This window comes from Hippocampus zosterae, chromosome 16, assembly GCF_025434085.1.
Source record: "Hippocampus zosterae strain Florida chromosome 16, ASM2543408v3, whole genome shotgun sequence".
Lineage (NCBI taxonomy): Eukaryota > Metazoa > Chordata > Actinopteri > Syngnathiformes > Syngnathidae > Hippocampus > Hippocampus zosterae.
This window is the reverse complement of record NC_067466.1, coordinates 10,060,503-10,078,736: the sequence shown is the minus strand read 5'-3', so window position 1 is coordinate 10,078,736 and position 18,234 is coordinate 10,060,503. Positions and strand designations below refer to the sequence as shown.

The 18,234-nt window shown below is 41.8% G+C and overlaps 1 protein-coding gene across 3 annotated transcripts in view; it reads left to right on the top strand.

The window, feature by feature from the left end:
* Positions 1-18,234, top strand: part of LOC127587851 (seizure protein 6 homolog) — a 75,665-nt gene that overhangs the window by 37,425 nt on the left and 20,006 nt on the right. For all 3 annotated transcript variants that reach the window (XR_007958887.1, XM_052046319.1, XM_052046318.1), the window contains exons 2-4: positions 2,964-3,674; positions 4,121-4,242; positions 14,345-14,537. Coding sequence is in view for 2 of the 3 variants with exons in the window: in XM_052046319.1 (XP_051902279.1) it covers positions 2,964-3,674; positions 4,121-4,242; positions 14,345-14,537 (1,026 nt within the window). In the remaining variant the exon portion in view is untranslated. The remainder of the gene's footprint in view (positions 1-2,963; positions 3,675-4,120; positions 4,243-14,344; positions 14,538-18,234) is intronic.

The following is an 18,234-nucleotide window of genomic DNA, read 5'->3' as shown; positions in this document are numbered from 1 at the left end:
CAGTTACACACATAACCTCTTAAGCGTTTCGGCTCGCGGGCATCTACTTTTCGCCATTAGAATCCCTGCCGCAGTAAATGAGCGCACGCCCTGTGAGTTTACATCATCCTCAACACCGCCGGGGCACTTATGCAGAGGCTTCAGTGGCGTCACATTCTGGAACATGAGCGGTTAAAAACATGTCGTTTTAATCTAAGTTACCCAAAAGAATACATCAATCATCTCGTTGGGGGGGGAGTTAGTCATTGATCGCTGGATCGTTAAATATGATGGCGATAGGCCCATCTTGTGAAAATGACAGAGCTCATGAAGATCACCTTGTTCTGACACTCCCAACGCTTAAACCAGCATGTGACAGTACATCTCCACTTGATTGGAGTCCTTCAAGCGCAATGAATTTAAATTGGCTGCCAGTAGAGTGAGATGTTCCATCTACGGATTGAACCGGGTGACGGAGGGGCCCCTTCTGTGCTTTCGAATCCAGAGTCGAGCTCGGTTGTGTTCGCCAAAATCACAGTGGGCAAGCAGTAATTGGAATGGTTGTGCTTTCAAGTAACAAAAAACAAACAAACAAATATTTGGTATTCCATAAACATGCAGTGATGAGCTACCAGACTCACAGCATGTCCACAACATTAGGTTCAGGAAACAAGAGGCGAGTTAATTTAGGCAAAGACGAACAAAAAACACCAGGGCCCGTATTCAGAGGAATCATTGTGCAAATTTTCGCTGATCTCAGGATATAGTATAAACCATCCATCCATCCATCCATTTTCTGACCCACTTATCCTCACGAGGGTCGAGGGGGTGTATAGTATAATAAAACCTACCCATAAAAAAGTGTTTCTAACCGATAAATTGTGTGTGGAGACAAGAAAATGGGTTCATTTTAAGCACAGGACAAAAAGATGTCTTCCGGACACTGGCTAAGCTTTTAAACATATCCCGTGATTGGATGGTAAACAGTCCAGAGTGAACCCAGCCCAGTGTACTGCTAAAAACCTATTTTTGAAGCAATGCCGACGATGATAGGAATCAAGAATTTTTGAGGGTTAAAAGTAAAAACAACAACAACAAAAAAGAACAAAACAAGATTTCAACTTTTACCGAGTGAAACTTCGACAGAGAACATCCAATTAGATTTTAGAGAACATTGTGGTAGCACAGTAATCACCGCAGTGGGGTCTCCAACCTGTACACATTGATTTTGTATTGATCTTTGTGTGAGAAACTCAGCTTTAAACTAGTTCCCCACTCCATCTTTCCACACCACTCGATATTCTGACTGCTGGGAGCCAGCTGGATGGTCAAAAAGCTTAACACACCGAGATTTTGACTCCGAGAGGAGCCACAGATAAGAATCAGGACAATAACAATCAGAAGTTTTTCTTCTGGATGTTGCTATACTTTTGCATGAGGTGTTCAAACTGTAACATGACTGTATTCATTCAAGTTCCAGTTGCCGATCAGAACCATTCTAATAGTCCGTTTTGTTTTAGTTAAGGTATTTGCCCTGTGTGGCATTTAAATACATGATCTATTTTGGGAGCCTGTGAAACATCAATAATGTGCCGGTCATATTTCCAGAGCAAGTATTTGCTTGCTTGGTTGCGGACATATCCGAGTATCTATTTCCCGTTCTGGAAAAGCAAATGCAATTTTAATGCGAGCGTGCATCCGAATTGTACTGATATTAAAGTGACCTCCGGACTTATTTGTCATATTTTCACATGAAATTATACTTCCCGCAGCTTCACTTTAAGCACATTATATTTGCTCTTCACGTTGGAAGAAGTACATTGAAATCCTGCCACTATATGTGGCGTGAAATAACAAGCAGCTATTAAATTGAAAGTTTAAATGGGTTTATTGTTTTAATATTCAGATAATTACTGGTTTGTGCCTCTCGAAGATTCTGAAGGCATGTATATTTTCGCAGGCTGTGGCGACTCCAAAAATCCATTTGTCAGAACTCCTCAGGCAAATAGTGTGTGTGTGTGTGTGTGTGTGTGTGTGTGTGTGTGTGGAGGGGGAAGACACTTGAGGACACAATTTTAATTATGTGGCATGAGCTGCCACTTAACAGTTGGTGATTACACTGTACACAAATTTCAGCAGTCACCTTAACAGATGTAGGTCAAAAGTGCAGCAATAATCCTGCCAGGCTTGCGTTGTTTACTTCATGCCCGTGAAATATAACTCCCGTTATTTATCAAAGTATTTTAATTGGAGATTATTTGGCTGCATCGTTTGGAGGTTGGTGTTTAATTAATTGAAAAAATTGTCAATGCTGTGATTTTTTTTTCCAAGCAGTCATGTTTTATTCCCCAATTCAGACACTAAGCTATACAAGAGTAAACTAGTGTGCTGTGTTTTTACTTTCTTCATCTCAATTCCCCTTTCCAACAACGTTTGTGAAACATTCGAAAATTTCCACCTTTGACATTTTCAATGAGGCTAAATATCTAGCTAGCGGATGCATGCAGCAATGTGGAGCAACCCGAATTTCACAAATATTTCCTCGTCATGTCACACGGTTGTGAGGCAACCGAAAGGATGTTTGAATATCAACAGCCATGCGTCACTTCGGTGGCACAAAGGGGAAAGGAGTGGGAGGAAGGCGAAGCTTGCCTTTTATTGTCCCAAACAAAGCTCGTCTCCTCTAATGCAGCGGCTATGACAAAAAGAAAGTAATGTCCTCCACTGTGTTCCTTTCTTTACCGTGTGACATCCTACTTGATTCATGGGTTGGTTACACTGTGGGGCTGGGATGATGTCGTTGTACTGAGATATCTAACACAGCTACTGCCAACTTGAAGGAGAAATATGAGGCAGATCCGAGATTATGGTTTGAATGTTGTATTGCAGTAGGATGATCCATATATCTGGATGCAAATCTGTTCTTTGAATATTTGCCCCCCCACCCTCACCTCCCAATGTGAAATTGTTCTTTTTTCTTTTAGGTCCAAATGAGAGTGATGGCACCAGGTGGAGGACTGTAGCTTTGAACAGGGGTCACATCACATACCCCTCAACTGCCGACACAGAGAGTGAGGTTCACTGGGTCACCACCGCCTTGCCGATGAACAGCCCAGACCACCGGCCGGTCCTTAAAGACATGATGCTTCATGAGCACCTCCTCATGAGGGACTTTGAGGGAGACCAGCACTTTTTCAGGAGCGAGGGCTCATATCCCACCAGACCAGGCTCCGCGTCCGCCTCGGATGTATTGCACCCCGTCACTCAAGTAGTTCCCCACGAGGATGCTCCAGCCTTCTCAGACATAGCCTCGACCGCAACGGCAGCTGCCACCTCACCGCTTACCACATTCTCCCCGACAACACCCAGACCTCTGATGCCTCTTCTGCAGAAGTCTTCCGAGGAAGGCGACAAGCCGGAGCAAACCGCACACTCCCTCACAACGCAAGTCACACCAAATAACGACGAAACCCGAGCTACTTCCGTATCATCGCAGCGAGATCACCCTCTTTTTTCCTCCGAAACGAACCTGGCGTCCTCCGAGATGAGGATGGAGAAAGGGCGAGCCAAACAAACGCCGAAAGACAAAAGCAATCAGTCCCTCCCAAACCAAACTCCATCATCCCATACGGAAGCTGCTTCCACGTCAACCTCCGTGATCACGACAACAACCATCACCACAGTGCAAACATCCGGTGAGTATGTTCCCAATCCCGTCGCCTCCTCCTTCCATAAATTAGTGTGTGGGAAACAGAAGGTTGTTCAAATGACTGTGAAATAAGTATGAGCTGCATCACAATAACCTAAACCCCAGAGGAAACTCAAAGTTTGGAGTATCTCCCTGTTAGGATTTGACACACGCATCTTCTGAGGGGAAGAAAATTAAACGGCAGATTTCTGCTTCCGTTCTGCTCACCTTGCATGCTGCGCACAGCTTTTCATCCATTCCGCGAGGAATAACAGAGTTGCTCATGCGTCAAAGACAATCTGATTTGCCCTGCCTGTCCATCGTGTAGCGGGAGAAGCAATCCGCAGAGATAGTTTGAGGGTTACACGGCCACGGGGACACAGGTGGGCTGTCAGTAAGAGTCAGTGGACTGGAGGAAAAGGGAATCACACGTCTTTTCGCTGTCTCCCGCAGAGCCGTGCGGCCTAAATTTCACCGACCCCGAGGGCAACATTGAAATCCTGCAGCAGCTTGACACCGCAACGGAGTGCAACTACTTGATTACCGTCTACCTGGGGTATGGCATCGAGGTTCAGGTCAGTGATCGAGACCCTGTGTCATTCTTTCGAGCATCTGAAACAACACTAGGTTTTGATTGAGGGATTGAGTTGTGTAAACATCTTTGGACCCTTGTAGTAGGCCCTGGTTGCGGCCCCTGACTAAGACTCTGGGCCAACAGGTTTCACCCAGACTGCTTTTAATTTTTTTTCAGAAATTTCCAGCTAACTAAAACAATAAATATGTTGCGATTTAAACATTACGCCTGAATGGATGCAAGGCTTGAGGATCCGACAGTGACAAGAATGGAGCATCCGCGCGGAGCGCCGATGTGGAATAGGAGTCGCGGTTTGGAGTTGAAGCGGATTACGTGGGACAGGAGATGTGAGCCAATCTCTTTTCGCCAATGGACGCTACAGCTTCCTGTTTCCTTTCAAAACTTAGCTTGTAGCAGACGTGTGCACATTTTCTGATCCACTGGTGAAAACACTTTGATCCTCTCCTCTTTTGTCTATAACTGCTTCAAACAACAAAGTGTATGCAGGAAAAAATATTAAGATTGCACGACTGTGTCTTTTGTGTTGTGTTATTTTATTTTGACTTCAAGATGGCGCCGCGAGAGTGGCTGCCTTTCTAGCAGCTCCTATATTTTGTTCTTCTACTTCTTCCTTTCATAACTTTGCTGCTGTGAATTGGGAATGTCGCTATTGCGAGACTAATAAAGGTTTTCTCATCTTATTACTCACTTCCAATTGCCACAATTTAATAACAAGCCCGCTAAATATGCATTTATGTATGCTTTTAAAACTCCGGTATATCAAAACAAAATGTTACATAAGGCTCCTAAAAGTGGACAGAAACACCAATCTAATTATTATAACTATCACATGGCCACTGCAAGTGACCCCTTTTATTTACAGGTGGCTTGATATTGTGGCATATTAGAAATGATGTCCGACTACTCTGGCTCGTAATGTGCTTAATAAGCGGTAATGTTGGTTATATAAAACACTCAAGTGAAATAAGGGTGCAGGGGTTAATCTAGTAAATAGCTGACATATTTGGTGTTAGCTTTTAGACTATTTGCCGCTCTTGTGTGGGATGATGGAGACAGACAGGCAGAAAATTGCTTGAGTGTGTGGGAGGGCGGTGACAGTCTCAGGTTGAATGTTTGCATGGGAAGTCTTTTTATAAAGGTTATAAGAATTAATTTTCAGTGTTTACGTGTGTGTGCGTTTGTGTGGTTGTCCTGGCATTTGCAATTCCTCGTCTAATTTACCGCAGGAGACTTGAAACCATATGTGAGCTTTGTTTCCCTGCCTCTGGAGGACCAAGATAAGTCTTCACTGAGTATACTCTTTCTGAAGAGAGTATTTTTTCCGAGAACCACAGAGACCCTTACCTGCACACATCCACACAGGCGTACCCGAGCAAAGACTTGAGAACGTTTGATGTCATAGCTTGTGAACCTTCGCAGATATTTCAGTGCGTTTGGCAAAATATTCATTGGGTACTTGGAAATCATCAGCGCAAGAAAGGGAGCTTCCGTCCACCATACTGATGAGCTGATTAGTGAGGCTGAAACTCATAGGCCAGTCCATGACACAACTGATGAAAGTGAAGCCACGGTCTCCATTTCTTTGAAAAAGAGAGACATATCGAAGGCAAGCATGTGTTTCACCTACTCATCACCAGTCATCTCCTTCTTCCTGAAGACAATCCAACTCTCTTGGCATCCTCGTGGCAGGCTCAGATTTCAAATGTACTCATTATTGTTCCTTAGTTTTAAGGGCCAAAACATTGGAGCAATTCGATATCTGTACCATTTTCACAAGTGCGTAGAATTGTTGATGCTGTTACAAGTAAGGCATCTAGGTCTTGTCTTTTATTTCATAAAATGGATTTGAACGCCCCCCCCCACACACACACACAAATTGATCTATTAGGCACCTCAATTTAAATGCTCTTTACTCTCATTTCGAGAGTTCCACTTTTCATCATGTTGTGCGGAGTCATTTTGGTGATACTAATCTCCGTTTAATCACAGCATCCAATGAGAATAGAGCGATGCCATGAACTGTCGGTGGAGCGAGTAAATTGATTGCTTCCACTTTCCTGATGAGTTTATTTGCCATTTTCTCTCAACTATCTCTGGAGGACCCAGGCGCGCCGCACCCCCACTCATTTCCGTGGGCGGAATCTGCACAACTCAGGAGACAGGCTATCATCAAATGCAAGATTGCAATGTAACACCAAATAATTCTGACGTCAACTCTTTTTAGATGGACTGGGCAACGTTTTACTGGAGCGGAATTAGAATCAGTGTGGATGAGTAGAAAAGCTTTTTTGGTGCAAGAAGCTTTTGTCAATTAGCCTTCAAGATAATAGAGAACTTTTTTTTTCATTTCATCAATATTGACACATTCATGTTGTTGTTTAAGTGCTTTCGCTACAACATAGGTAAATTACATGTCAATTGAATAATCAATTTTCTGTCATTTAGACTTATAACAAACAAATCTCATGCTGTATTGTTTTTGCATTCCCATATCTGACTTATTTTCAGCAATGCATCACTTTTGAAATGCAGTTTAAAAGGACAGATGGATGTTTACAAGAGTATGGAAGTGTTATTAAATTCCTTCAAATCTGTTTGAGCATGTCTAATATCAGGACACGAATCCCATCGATAGACTTTTTTTCCGCTATTTGTTTGTCATCCATTCCATTCCGGTATCCTCTGCTTGATTACATTATTCACTTGTCTGAGTTTTAAGGTCCTTACATCACTGTGGCCATGTTGTCCTCCCAGTCCTGTTTCATTGAAGCCTGCATTCTCGGGGAAAAGAGGAATGAATTCTGCGGTGGCTCGGAGAGTTTGATACATTTAAAGCGTTAGGAGCCCAGACGGGCAATTTCTCCCACTGCCACAAAGCATGATTGGAGGAGTGTTTCCATTTTCTGACAGGCTTAAGGCAGCGGGCATTCAAGAAGATGGTGGGGATAGATTTTGTGTTCAATACTGTGAATCCCATTTCTTCTTCAGTTCTTTTCTTGTTTCCCATTTCCATACTAATGACACCATTTTTCTATTTGTCCGTCTATTTCAATGCCTCAATCAGCATCAGTTCTACTGGAAAGCTTTCAACCCTTAATAGTCTTGGCTCTTTTTGGCCTTTGAATTATATATGTAATCTCCAGTTTTACTTGGCCCATCAGCATCAAACATGCATGTTGTTTTGACTCAGCAATTTCAACCAATGCATTAATGAATACATGTGACTCGAATATTACGGAACATTAATATGACTCAAGATCGAGTTTTTTTTCTTCATCAAGTTTCACCTTTACATAATGATCAGTTGCATTGAATGCGAAAAGAAAGCACATTTGAAAAAAAACCCCTCAGAATACGTCATTGGTGCTCTCAAATGCTTTATTAAGTGTGTTAATGCATTTTTTTTCTGGATGAAACTGTACATGTAATGTTGTTATTCAAATATATCATGGCCCTGTAATGTATGATTTATATCCACAACCAAAGACTTTTCATTGGGAAACTAAGAACCCAAGTTCAGTTATTAAAAAGTTGCCATCATCAATCGATCCGACCAAATGCGACTGAAGTGGACCGTTGTGAAAAAAAAAAAAAATGACAGTTGGTAATTCACATGCAGACGCCACAGGATTGAGCCACTCATTCTACTGAATGCAAAAACTGTGTCTGTGTAATTTACTGGAAATACTTTTAGCTACAGAAACATGGCACAATTGTCAAGAAAGAAGCGGGTTGACACAAAGAGGTGGAAACATCTGACACCTTGTGACACCATTGATCAGCGATTCAAATTTTGAACAACAGCATAATTAGTTGGCCATTCATGAAAACTAGCTTCTGAAACCAGCACCCTGACAGGCTTATATTTCAGTCTAGTTTGTCCTCCCTGTTCGGTATACAGTGGACCATTGGAAATTATGTACAGAGGCGGATCACCATATTGTCTTTAAACATACAATTGACTTGGGAAATGTTTACAGTTAACCCTTTCAAGGTTTAATCATTGTTTGCCAATCCTGCTACAGTGACCACGCTCTTCTGATTCAAATCACTAGTCATTTTAATAAACAGCACCAACGCTTGACACAGTCTCTTCGCAGATCCGGGTGAATTGCCGTTTACCTCCAAGTATTGGTACTCTTACTTTAAATTCAACTATGATATTGATCCTGGTTGAACATGACCGATTAGTGAGAGAATGACTTTTCTATTGTTGGTGTTAATTCACCACAAGTACCTTCATCACACAAACATGACAACAATGAATATTTCTTTCAACTCACCGACGTGTTGGTGCCCGCTGTCAATACTAAAAGTTCCAGACCCACGAGCCACAATTTGGGTTCACTGACGTAATAATAACATGCAAAATCACTTTTTTAATTTTAACTCCAAACATGCATTGAGCCCTACGCACAGTATTCTGATTAAAATGTGCATTCTGTCAAAAATGGAGGTAGCCAGAGTGGTGTGCACGTCCCAGAGCGGCCGACTCTTTCCGGTACTTTCAAGTTCAAAGTGTGCTTTATCTTTTTTCCCCCCCGAATTTTAATGATATTCACAAGTTTCCCTAATTTGAGAGCCAGCCGCAACTGTCAATGAATCACGCGTCTTTGTTGTATCCGTGTTCATTCTCGGATTACGCATTGGTGGGTGTGTCGGAAGTCCGGTAGGGAGGATATGTGCAGATGAAAAGTACACAAGCCGTGACTTCACTTGACTTGGAGAGTAAACAACAGATTTGTCCATTAGAAGTTGAAACTTTGCAAGAGAGATAACGATTGCTTCCATTAATCACTTTTGGAAGAAGATAGGATGGTAGAGGGATGGATGCTTTCTTCATGTTGTGCCTTTCGGGAGTGAGACAGGGCATAAAGACTGGTTTGATCTTGATGAGCTTTTTAGGATGTCAGGGCTTTGCTGCGATGAGTTTTCAGGAGGCCCAGCCATCTTGAGAGGAATGCTTTTCAGGTGACACTAATTGCCGCTGCACCCATCAAGCTGTCATAAAGGGAGAAGGCTATGCCTGGCAGAGGGGTTGTGTTCTCTCAAACACATAGTGTCACCGTGGAATAGAAAAAAAGGGGGAAAAAAGAGAGTGAGGATGAATGCTTGAAAACACAAAAAGTAATCCGCAAGGCAAGAATTGAAAGCTATGGAAAAGTGCACCCTGCTGTAAATAAACTCAAATGTCACGGCTTGAGAGGCAGTGAATAAAGTGGGGGCGGTTTATTGGAAAGTAAGAAGCTCATCGCATGCATAAGATTGATGTAGGGTTGGCTTCTGTCTTGCCGTTTTCACAAGAAGATTGTTAACTCAATGTATCACTCCCAACCAGGAGGAGCAAAGTGCTCCGTTACCGTATGTTGAACCGATCCTCCCTAGACCTGATTAGGTTGCTTGGACCTACCTAGAACATTAAGCAAATAGGCAAATAACATCTTCTAATTGCCCCATATGACAGAATTACAAAACAGATATGATCCATATGAAAAAGACAGAAAAGAAAGAATATTTGTTTTAAAAAACTGCACAAGTAGTACTAATTTGTCAACATCTGAAAGTAAGAAAAGCTCAGAATATCCTATAACTATGGTGTCGGGGGTTTTGTCACAGGTGAATAAATAAAAATGTGAAATGAGCCAAAACAAGCAATTTATTGCTGAATTCAGCCACAGGCTCTGGCGTATACTCATTGGCACTCTGGTTTTGCCTGGTTGGTAAGGAGTCATTGTTTTAGGCAGCGAGCAACAAATTGACTTGGCTTATTTGTATGGAGGCGAGTGTTGGATTGAGATAATGTTTTTTTCACATACTGAGCACTGGAATGATCCTGTTTTTGAATGAATTTATCAAGACGTACACAAACCACCACCTGGAGGCAGCTTATTCACCCCATGATGAGGAAATGAGGATGTAAAATAGAGGGCGATGAGGCAGGTACCCTCCGTGAACGCTTCAGTGTATCGGTCAGTAGGTTTCATCATCGTAAAAGGTCTCCACAGCTGGTGAGTCTAGAAGCTGTTGATTTATCACCCCCCCCTACCCCCAGCAGCAGGGCCATTTAATTTCTATGCATAGCGGGATGAGTTTGATTACATACTCCTCCTTTCAGCATCAGCGATGGCTCACGTAAGTCACCATAACTTAAACGTTCATGATGGAGCCACAGCAGATGTTTTCAGCAATAGATTATCGGTATGAGGCAGCCTCTGTGAAACGTTAATCCGGAGTGTTTACTTACAGTTAACGTGTCACATGCGAGACATATTGTTTCTTACAAAGACGCAATTACAGTGTTTTTTTTTTCGTGAGTACACACGCACCTCATGTTACAAAATGCCAATCATTTAACTAATGTCTTGCAGACAATTGCGGACCATATCTTATAATCAAAGTAAAAGCCGCAATATTAGACTGCATTAATGATATAATATCTGTAAAAGCTGGTTGCAGTCAGAACGACACAATTCACATGAGCAAAATGCATCCCAAGCACTCGCCTTGCATGCACAAAATGTCTGGTGGCCAGCATTGTCATAAATTACATTAACATTATCAATAAACTTTATCAAGATAGTATCAGAGCATGATTCAAATTGAAATGCTAAATTACTGGCAGAGAACAACCAATTGATTTTATGACACAAAAACAATGTCCATACATTGTACACATTGGCATTTCTAAAAAAAAATAGTTGTCCCAAAGTATTAAATATAAGTATAACGCTGGTACTTTGACTTGTGTGTTTGATTTGTTCTGTGTTGCCATCTCAAATACATTTTCTCCATGAAATGCCGTAAAAAAAACAACGGCCAAAAAAATGGCACATTATATTTTTAATAGAGAAAAACTTTGTATTGTAAAAAATATAAAACCATCAGAAAAAGAATGTTAAGAAATGTATGTGTTTTGTCAAGTGCAAAAATGTCAAAAGTCTCACACATTATTCAATAAATGGCTGACTCTTCATGAGCAAGTGTAGTACTCTTGTTTTGTCCCACTTCATTGGAGCAGCGGTCCATCTGAAAATTGCTTGAAAATCAAATTTTGGCTTGCAGCATTGTGGCGATAATAGATGGATGGATGGATACAGCTTTTTTGTCAAATGTACTTTACAATTTTATAATATATTATATAATAATAATAAATAAGGGGTCACTCGCAACTCAACTCAACTGCATTTATAGTGTACTTTAAAACAACTACCACTGTATACAAAGTGCTGTACGTGGAGCAAGAATAATTCTTACAACAAAACAATTCATCACGAAGACAGTAGAAAGCACGAGTCAAAAGTCAGAAAGTAAACAGTTTGGCAGCTAGGGGGCTTGCTGAACGTTCAGCAGGAGGTCATTCCAGAGAAAGGGACCAACAACAGAAAAGGCACGATCCCCTCTGAGCCTCCGCTTAGTTCTCGGTACCTCTTATAGTGTCTGGTCCGCAAACCCGAGGCACTGGGCAGGTGTGTGGGGGCGGAGGAGCCCAGAGATTAATTCCGCATAGATTGTGATTGTTACTTGAGCCCCAGGCCCCACTAATAATGTTGAATAAAAATACCGGTAGAAGAAAATGTGCAAGACTATATGAATTCACATGCTCACACACCAGTGAGCCAAGGAAGAGAAGGGACAGGTGAGCGAGGCAGTTGTCCCTCTGGGCGTTTGGCTGCAGTACCGGTGAATTTAGGGCAGTGTGATGTCTCCCGACATGGCCAATGAGTCATAATTGAGGCAGGACAGCTGTTGCCGGCTGCAGTGACAGGTCCCAGGGAAGGTGACAGATGACAGGGCCCTCGGGGACTCCGTCCAAATGTTCTCTGCTGGCTGCATCCCCCTGTGTCCTTCAGAAGCTTCCTTTGTTTGTGTAAACCAAGTGGTCACACATTCATATCGTGTTTTACTGTATGTATAGTTGGCAGAATGTGAGAGCATTTCATCACCCCAGGATGAGACTAAAATGCACCAAAATTTAAAGCAGAATCAAACTGTGGATATACTATAGTGGTCAAATGTTTGAAATGGCTCTGCTTAGCAGGCAAGACTTAAACAGTTTGACTGTATATCAGGTTTATCAGGTTTTTTTACATTGAATTATTTTCTGCAAGTATATATTCATTGAAGTCTTTCATTGAAGCCTGCAACATTTGGTCCATTTGTTTCTAACTGGCTGTCTGACCTGGTCAAACGACACGGTTTCATAAATGATGATGATGGCCACGACGGGCAGTGTAGCAATTGGGAAGAGGTCACATAAATTATTGTGGCAGCTGTGTCCCCGTTCATTGATCAGATACATCGACGGTCCTGGCAAACTGATTATATTTGGGAGCAAAGCCAATAAATCTCGAAATTTCCACAGCAGCATGGCTATTTTTTTTTCTCGCAAGTTTTGCTTTTATTCTTATTGTAAATATTTTTGGAATTTCCTGACAGCAAAAGTTCTCTTTTTCTGTGGGTATTGTTTGGCAATTTCCACTTGTACACTTATGAGTTACTGTCTGCACCAACTGCACAACCGTCATAGAATTTTATTGCACCATGGATCACTTTATCTCTGCTCGATGACTCTGAACATTGTTGCACAGCTGTCATTGGGTGGCACGGCTGCACAATGGTTGCCTTACATTACGGAAAGTCTTTCGATACTTATATGTCATGTCTTTATGTATCGTACTTACTTGTTATTGCAATACCAGTGTAGCCTATTGTACCGGAGACAAAGTCCTTGAGTGTTCTACATACTTGGCCAATAAAGATGATTCTGAATAACAGCAGCAACATGAATACCAAGTTTTAATGAAAATGAAACACTGAGAGACACTCACTCAATCTTTTTATTTACCGTATATCCGCGCACTATAAGGCGCACCTAAAAGCATTAAATTTTCTCAATAGATGACAGTGCGCCTTATAATCTGATGTGCCTTATACATGGATCAATATTCTGATTTCTTGGATGTCGTATTTTGTAAATTGTAGCTTTTATTCTATGCGGCTTATAATGCGATGCGCCCTATATATGAAAAAAAATGGTTTGAAAATAGGCCATTCAATGACGGTGCGCCTTATACTCCGAAGCGCCTTACACTGCGGAAAATACGGTACCAATCAGAAACCTCATGAATTTCTTTGGTAAACAATGGAAAAATAAGTCATACTGAATGTTGTCCCTGTTTTGAGGATTGAAGACAAGCAGCTGTGCAGAGCAGTGTCATGGTGGCCTGTGATAAAAATCAAATCAATCAAAGTGTCTGACCTCATAATACCAGAAGAAGTCACCTCCAAACTCAGTCTGGAAGAGTCCATTAGCTTGCCTGCACTTATTGTCAGCCCACCCCCACCCCATTAGCCCAAGTGATAGTTTGTCAACGTAAACCACATTCATTTTTTTTTTTTGCTGCTCCTATGCACTGTGCTCACACTGTCCGCTGTCTCAGCTCTTTCAGACTGTGTAACTAACAACAATCCAGCGCACTTACGACTATGTTTGGTAACATAACTGAGCTCACAATGACTCCATTGGCGGGCAAAGAATGTTATGAATTTTTCTACTAGACGGCAGTTGTGTGCATTCGTGTGTTGGGGGCGGGGGGAGAGTGTAATACAACATATAATCAAAATAATTACGTACATTAAATTAAAAACCTGTGAGGATAAGCAGATTAGAGAATGGAAATTAAAAAAACTTCCATTCAATAAAGAAAATAGAATATACGCAAACTACTATATATGTGATACATACTGCACTTATCGAGTAGATCTTGGACTCAAACCCAAAATCCGCATTCATTATAGGTTTAGTTTTGAAGGAGTGAGTCCCGAATCAACTTGAATGAGTTACTAATTGTTCTTATGCTGAAAAAAAATACCATCATAGTCCAATTTTTTTTACAATTATAAAAGATGAGGGAATTGAGATATGATCATGTCACTGATAAGTCATAAGGGACAAATGGGACAAAACACTAAGAAGTGACTCAGGCAATTGTCAATGTGAATGCTTCAATTTTGCAACACCGAGACAAAGCAAAGCAAAGCAAAACGTTTTCTGTGTAACCATGTTCTGTGGTTTATTTTAGGTTGTGAATGCAAGTATGTCAGAGGGGAAGCAAGTGACAGTGGAGGACACGGGTGGTCGAGAAGCCTTTGTTCTTGCCAATGAGTCAGTCTTGATACGAGGTCTTGTGCTACGCAGTCGGAGCAACCAGATCTCCATCCGTTTCCGTAGCGACCAACAGCACAAATCAGGGGTCCTTCAGCTCCATTACCAAGGTGAGACAATAATTTATATTTGTCAACATGTTTTTTAAATTTCATTTCTGAGCTGCATAGAATTTAAAACGGCTGAAATATTTCATTTTGGCACTGACAAAACATTTTCCCATAGAAGCGATGGAACACATTGACTAACTTCTATATCACGATAATTTATGCCGCCGGTTTGTCTGTTGAAACAAACACTTTTGTTCTTAAATTCTACATTTGCACTTACTGATAAATCATGACAAAATTATTTTCCCAGGTCTTTCCTCTGTAGCCATATAGAAGACATTGTTGCTGGATATCAGTCGTTCACCTTTTTGAATCTAAATTCAACGTTACATTGAGAGTAGAAAATTCACTACCCATGAATATCCAAGGACGGCCCGGTAGTCCAGTGGTTAGCACATCGGCTTCACAGTGCAGAGGTACCGGGTTCGATTCCAGCTCCGGCCTCCCTGTGTGGAGTTTGCATGTTCTCCCCGGGCCTGCGTGGGTTTTCTCCGGGTGCTCCGGTTTCCTCCCACATTCCAAAAACATGCGTCGCAGGCTGATTGAACACTCTAAATTGTCCCTAGGTGTGAGTGTGAGTGCGAATGGTTGTTCGTTTCTGTGTGCCCTGCGATTGGCTGGCAACCGATTCAGGGTGTCCCCCGCCTACTGCCCGAAGACAGCTGGGATAGGCTCCAGCACCCCCCGCGACCCTAGTGAGGATCAAGCGGCTCGGAAGATGAATGAATGAATGAATGAATGAATGAATATCCAATGTTGCGACCGCAAAATCTCAATGTGGCTTGAGTACACTAAAACTTCACAGGATGAGGCTTTAAAAATGCTAAAATAAGAAGTAGTGGGCAAGAAATAACTGTTACAATGAGTCATTAGCATGCGCTGGCAGCACATATGATGGCTCATAAATTTGTCGTCAGCTTGCCAAGAGTGTGTGTGTGTGTGTGTGTGTGTGAGAGAGAGAGTTAGAGAGAGAGAGAGAGACATTGATCTTCCATGTCCACAACAATTTCTGTTTATCTTAGCAATCACACAAAGTGGCCGCCAATTACATGCCCCATCGATTTGAGTTGATGGCGTAGCTGGTCAACAAAACATTCATTTCACCGCATTATGGCAACTCTTTCATCAGCTCTAAAATGAAAGGCATCGTGCAAACATTGTCACCAATGGGAAATAAATCAGCCCATCTCTGCCGGTTGTGGTCTGTTGCTCGGTGTGGTCAGACGTGATGATAACTTTGAGTGGTCAGTGCAGATGTGATACTGCTTTGCAAATGACTATACTATAAAATACGTTACAATCCATTGAAGTGTTGTTCTCCATCGCTTCCTGGTGTTCAACTCACTATATTTCCTGGAAATGGGCTATTAGGTTAGGCATGTGGCTAGCACGTGTGCCGCACAGTAGAGAGGTTCTCTTTGCATGTTCTCACTGTGCAATAAAATACATTTTTGTGTGAATGGTTGTTTATAGTGTATCTTAATTTACCTCTTCAATCAAATTGGAGTGTTGGACTTTTAAGTCTTTTTTTTTGTTTGTTCGTTTTAACGAATGGACTTGCCGAGCGGTGATGTTGACTGATGGAAGCAATGGCGGAAACTGTTTTTGAATAACATGACGGACTGACACACTGGCGATTAGAGTTTGAAATAATGACAGACTGATGATGACGGACGGGTGCCCAAGCCGCTGAAGAATAAAATGGCGGACCGGCAAAAGGTAGAAAATTGCCCACCTCTGCTCAATCAGGCCATGAATGTGGGGCAAGTTCTTGCTTTTACAAATCTGTTGCCGTTGTGAATGATCATTAGCTCATGCTCCTCCATGCCACTGACTGTTTTTCCCCTCCTTATACAAGACCTCAAGATCTCAAATCAATCAAGAGCTGAACCGCGGTTGACTTCACCGCCCAATTTTACCAAAGAGTGATCTATAATGTTTTCAAATGAAAGGGATAAAAATGAAAAGTCAAAACGAATGCTCAGTTCGACTTGGGGTGCAGTAACAAAAGTATTTGTACTTCATTATTTCACACTGCGGCATTGAGAATGTTTTGGAGACAAGAAGTTTTGTCCGGTTGTGCAAATTTGGATAAAATCGCACATCCTGGAATGAGTTTTTTTACTCATTATTGTGAGGCCTGTTTCGGCGGATCCCTTATTTTCTCCGGGAGCCGTCCGGATCGTGAGGTGGGTTTATCAGTACAATATCTTGTTGGTCTAAATTAGGATCATTCAACCTTGGCAGAGGTCGGCGCTTCCGTGGGTGCATTTCTACTTTGAACTTAAAACAAATCTCCACAGCTGAAAGAAAACTGTGCTGAGCTGATTTTAAATGTGGGTGTGCACACACCGGAGACGCAGCAGATATTTCAATTTGCGTTCCTCTCCCCAACTCGGCCTCAGCGACACCTTGTCCTTGATAATGGGCTGTGAGAAATGAGATTGGACAAGCATGGAATCAGCGGGCGGATGGACTTGTGTAGGTTTGGTCTCAGCTCGGAGTAATTAATATCTGCCTCAGCATCAGCACTGCCTGCGACTGACGGATGCTTCTGTAACATTATTCGACCGCCAAGATTTCAACGTGTGTGTGTGTGCAAGCGACTTCCTTAAAAAGGCTTATTTATTTAGGCTTATTAATTGTTCAAAATTTTAGATAATATACAGAACGTAATAATTTTGTGACATTTGAAAATAGACACCTGTGAGTTGGGAACGTTGCAGCCATCCCTCTAACCCCCCTCCCCCCAAAAATATCCTTCATTCACAATGGAGGCTTTGTGTAAATCATAGAACATTGATTTTTCTTTCAACTTGTGAATCTTATGGAAATCTGGGACAAAGATAAAGTCCACTTTTAATCTAAAAAGGCCTAACATAGCGGAGTTTGTCAAGTCAGATATCAGGACTTGTATATTGGCTACACTTGCACTTTAAATTAGAGCATGTTTTTTTCATTCTGTCTAAAATGAATGAAATAGAACTACTTTAATAAAACACCCACTGAAGGCTGAATTCATGTTTGGAGCTCCAGCAATTTAAAAAAAAAAAGGTGGGGGGGGGGGGGTGCACCACAATGCTTTAGATCAGTGGTCCCCAACCTTTTTTGCACCAGGGACGGGTTCAAACATGCATTTGGTTTTCGCCGATTGGAAATCATTTGCTGCTTTCCACATCATCGCTTGAGTGGTACTTGTTGAAATGATTCAACAGAATTGTTATGTTGCCTGTTTTGGAGGACTCAGCCTTGCATATATGCCACGTTGCCGCACATGCAACGGTGAGGAATAAGCTTGGCAAAATAGTTTCACGCTGGAAAAATAAAGTCACGGCTGTCCACCAGCTGCACATTCAGTCATTGTTTTACTTTTCGTTTCAAAAAGCTGGACTCTTATTGGCTATTGCCATAATAATAATAATAATAATACATCACATTTGTAAGCGCCTTTCACAACACTCAAGGACACTGTACAGCCAAGACCAATAGTAAAACACAGATAAAATAATAAATAAATCAAGAAAGATTTAAGGCGGGTAGGCTATTCTGAATAGGTGGGTTTTGAGCTGGGTTTTGAATAAGGAAAGAGTCAATATTACGAATGTTGGGAGGAAGTGAGTTCCAGAGTTTGGGGGCAGAGCGACTGAAGGTTCTGCACCCCATTGTACTGAGACGGGCAGAGGGTAGAAAAAGGTGG